General features: G+C 56.4%; 1 protein-coding gene across 3 annotated transcripts in view; it reads right to left on the bottom strand.

The window, feature by feature from the left end:
* RASAL1 (RAS protein activator like 1) overlaps window positions 1–3,814 on the bottom strand; it is a 35,447-nt gene that overhangs the window by 11,080 nt on the left and 20,553 nt on the right. For all 3 annotated transcript variants that reach the window (XM_006151694.1, XM_006151693.2, XM_014589033.1), the window contains 2 exons: window positions 3,603–3,715; window positions 1,189–1,381 (listed from right to left, as the gene is read on the bottom strand). In XM_006151694.1, the coding sequence (XP_006151756.1) occupies window positions 1,189–1,381; window positions 3,603–3,715 (306 nt within the window). The remainder of the gene's footprint in view (window positions 1–1,188; window positions 1,382–3,602; window positions 3,716–3,814) is intronic.

Genomic DNA, 3,814 nt, shown 5'->3' with positions numbered 1-3,814 from the left:
TATGTCTCGCTCTGTTTGTCTGGCGAGTGCACGCGCCCTATAGCGAAAACCTCTCAAAAAATTTTTTTATAAAAGAATTACTTTATTTAACTTTATTATTATTATTTTCTGGTTGGATCAGAGAGAGAGATTGGGAAAGTGAGAAAGGAAGCCACCAGGTCCAGGACTCGAACTACAGTCAGCCATGTGGGACTCCAGCACCTTTAGCCACCATGCCACCTGCCGGCCCCAAGGAGCTGCCCTCTTTAGATATGCTAGGGGAGCTCCAGTTTGCCACAGTCCCCACCCTTCCCTACTGCCCCACGCCTTGCCTATTCGTTCATTTACCTTGCCTGCCTAAAACCACAGCAGCTGGGTGTTCAGCTTTCATGTCAACGTTAGTAACATACCAGCACGTACAAGGGTTTCTTTTCCAACCTCACTCTGGGAATTTCCAACTGAACACCCAGACCGTGTGCCAGATCATCCCCTCCACAGCTGAAATGTAAGAAGAGCCAGACTCTGTTATTTGGTGCATATAAGCACAGAGCAGGAACCAGACTGCCTGGGTCAGTGCCAATCCCAGTACTGCCCCTTTCTGGCTGTGTGACTTAGCCTCTGTAGACCTCAGTTTCCTCCTCTGTAAAATGGGAAGGATAAAGCGGGCACCCACTCACAGGGTGGAAATGAATGAGGTGAGTTCATAAAGTTTTTTTTTGGAGAGGTTTTTGCTATAGGGCGCATGCGCTCACCAGACAGACAGAGACAGAGAGACAGAAAGCAAGAAATCACCCCCCAGGGGGAATGGCCACGCCGCAATCCCTTCTCCTCCATTCTCCTCTCGGGATCTTGGGCACGCATGCACACGCGCCCTGTGCGAGTTTTAGCAGCTAGGTCCAGGACTCGAACCATAGTCGACTACGTGGGAGTCCAGCGACATAGCCATTACACTAACTGCTGGTCCCAGTTCATAAAGTATTTAAAATGAGGCCTGGCCCGTGCACGGGCCGCATATAGTGTTAGCTGCCCCCATCATCATTATTCCTGGGTCCCTCCCTGCCAGGAACACAACCCCACGCCTGCCATCTTACAGTGGGCACCCAGGACTCCGGTCCCACCTCTGCCCTGGCTCTCCCAGTGAGTCCCCAGACAAGCCACGCCCTCCCGCACCTCGGCCTCCCCACTGCTGAGTGGGAGGGCCCAGCGCACCTGTTGCTCCGCCTGGGGGAAGCGCTCCTCCACGCGCTGGCGCAGCCGCCTGAAGGCCAGGCGCATGGCGGGCGGACAGCGCCCCACAGAGCCCAGGATGGCATCCACAATGGGCCCCAGGTAGCCCATCAGCAGCCCCAGGCTGGTCTCCCGCACCTGCTCCTCCGAGGGTGTGCCCTTGAACGAGATCCTCCTGGAAGAGACGCAGAGACTGTCAGGGCGCGCTCCAAATTCCACCCCGCCCCACTGAGCTCAGAGAGCTCCCATGGCCCTCTGTTCACTCGCAGCCTCCCTCTACCACTCCCAACCAGCCTCTTGCTGTCCCATCCCAGGGCCTTCCTGCTTGCTGTTCCTTTTGCCGAAAACACTCTAGGCCACCACATTCGGTTTAAATGTCACCTCTCCAGAGTGACTGTCCTCTCCCCTGGCTCATCAGGGCCAGGTTGAGTGCATTTTCTGCAGGACATGCCAGACATGCCTTCCCACCTCAGGGCCTCAGCCTTGCAGAGCCTCCTGCCTAGAAGACGCTTCCACTAGCTCTCCGCCTGACGCCCTTCCTCACTGCCTGGCGTCCCCTTCCTGTGGGGCTGTCCCTGTCCTCTCCAGAGTATTACGAGCCCCTCCCTGCCATGCACTGCTCCTTCATTGCACCGATTACACTCCGTGTGTGCCCACTGTATCTTTTATTTATTTATTTATTTATTTTTGAGAGGTTTTGCTACAGGGCGTGTGCACGCGCTAGAGAGACAGAGTTAGACAGAGAGACAGAAAGCGGGAAATCACCCCCCGAGAGGAAGGCCACGCTGCAATCCCTCCTCCTCTGTTCTCCTCTCGGGATCTTGGGCACGCACACACCCGTGCACCTGGCATGAGTTTAAGCCACCGAGTCGAGGACTCGAACTGCGGTCGACTACATGGAAGTCCAGCAACGTAGCCATTATGCCACCTGCTGGTCCCTGTCCATTATATCTTGAGTGTTCAGCCCAGAGAGAGGAAGGCCACACTGCAATCCCTCCTCCTCTGTTCTCCTCTCGGGATCTTGGGCACGCACACACCCGTGCACCTGGCATGAGTTTAAGCCACCGAGTCGAGGACTCGAACTGCGGTCGACTACATGGAAGTCCAGCAACGTAGCCATTATGCCACCTGCTGGTCCCTGTCCATTATATCTTGAGTGTTCAGCCCAGAGCCTGGCCCTCAACTCCACACTGGTTCGCTGAGTGGATGATGGGGAAGCACTTTCCTATCTGCGAAGATCTTGTTGCCTTCCTCTTTTACAGTGGGAGCGTCTGTCTTGCTGAGAATGCCGTGGAAGAAAGGCTGGGGGCTCTGGGCACCCCTGTGTCCTGGACCCACAGCAGAGCCCTGGACTAATTGTCCCCGGTGTTCATCATTTCATCCTAATGGCAACCCAATGGGTTACAGAGCCCGATTGGGCCCGTCTAACAGATAAGGGAACTAAGGCTCCCGAGGTTACTTTGCTGACATCGAAACCCAGGGCTGCCACCTCCAGAGGCCACCTGTACCCCCCTCCCCCAGGTCCCCAGAAAAAAACACCCTCCCTGTGGATGCCCAGCGTGACCCTCCATCCTGGTCAGGTGTGCTAGAAAAAGCCCTCACCTTGGAGTTTCAGAGTTTCTCCCTTCTGTTCGCAGCCTGGGTTCAAGTCCCCGCTTTGCAACTTCCTGGCTTGTGTGACCTTGGCAGATGACTGCCCCCCTCTGAGGCTGTTTCCTGCTACCTCCCAATCTCTCCAAGGGCTCTGGGATCCCACCTCTGCAGGCCAGCCCTCCCCAAGGTCTCAGCCAACACCATCATAAAAAACAACTAATACCCACAGTGCATGCACCAGGCATGGGGTTTGACGTACACGACTTAGCTAATCTCACCACAACGCATAAGTGGGTGTCATGAGCCCCACGTTTCATAGGAAATAACAGGCACAGGCCCAATTGCAGTGACACAGGAGGCCAGGAGTCACTGTGCGAGGCAGGGCCACATGAGAGGCCCAGGTTCAGTCCCCAGCCCAAAACGGACTAGCAGGTGTGCCTGTGGTCCTAGCTCACTGGGGGGTGGGTCCAGAAAATCACGACACGGTGAGATCACCAGAAACCTCTATCTCCCTCTCATAAACAAAGAAATACATGGGACACACAAGGTGTCTAACTTAGCCACCCACACATAATGGCAGGGTCAGGATTTGAACCCAGGGAACTCAGCTTGGGGGCCCTGTTCATAACCACTACACTACACAGCCCAAGGAGCCAGGTGTTCCTGCATGAAGCTTTGAGACTGAACATGGAGCTCCAACAGCGAGCCTGCAGGGTAGGGCAACAGTCAGCCCAGACCTTGCAGAGGCTACAGGAGGGAAGGGGGCTGCAGGAGGGTCAGGGCTGCCTTTGGGCTCTACCCACCTGGCGCGGCCCAGGTCCATCTTGCAAGGGTCCAGCTCCATGTACTTCTTCTCCTCGAAGACGCGGCTGACAGTGGGCTTCAGGACCTCGTGCAGGTAGCGCATGCCCACGAGCTGGGGGCAGGGAGCACCACACGGGGCGGGGCTGGGTGCGAGGCCAGGGCGTGGCCACAAGTTGGAGGCGGGGGGCATCACACGGGGCGGGGCTGGGGC

The sequence above is a fragment of the Tupaia chinensis genome, unplaced genomic scaffold (assembly GCF_000334495.1).
Source record: "Tupaia chinensis unplaced genomic scaffold, TupChi_1.0 Scaffold000323_1, whole genome shotgun sequence".
NCBI classification, from domain to species: domain Eukaryota; kingdom Metazoa; phylum Chordata; class Mammalia; order Scandentia; family Tupaiidae; genus Tupaia; species Tupaia belangeri.
This window is presented reverse-complemented; position numbering and strand designations above follow the sequence as displayed.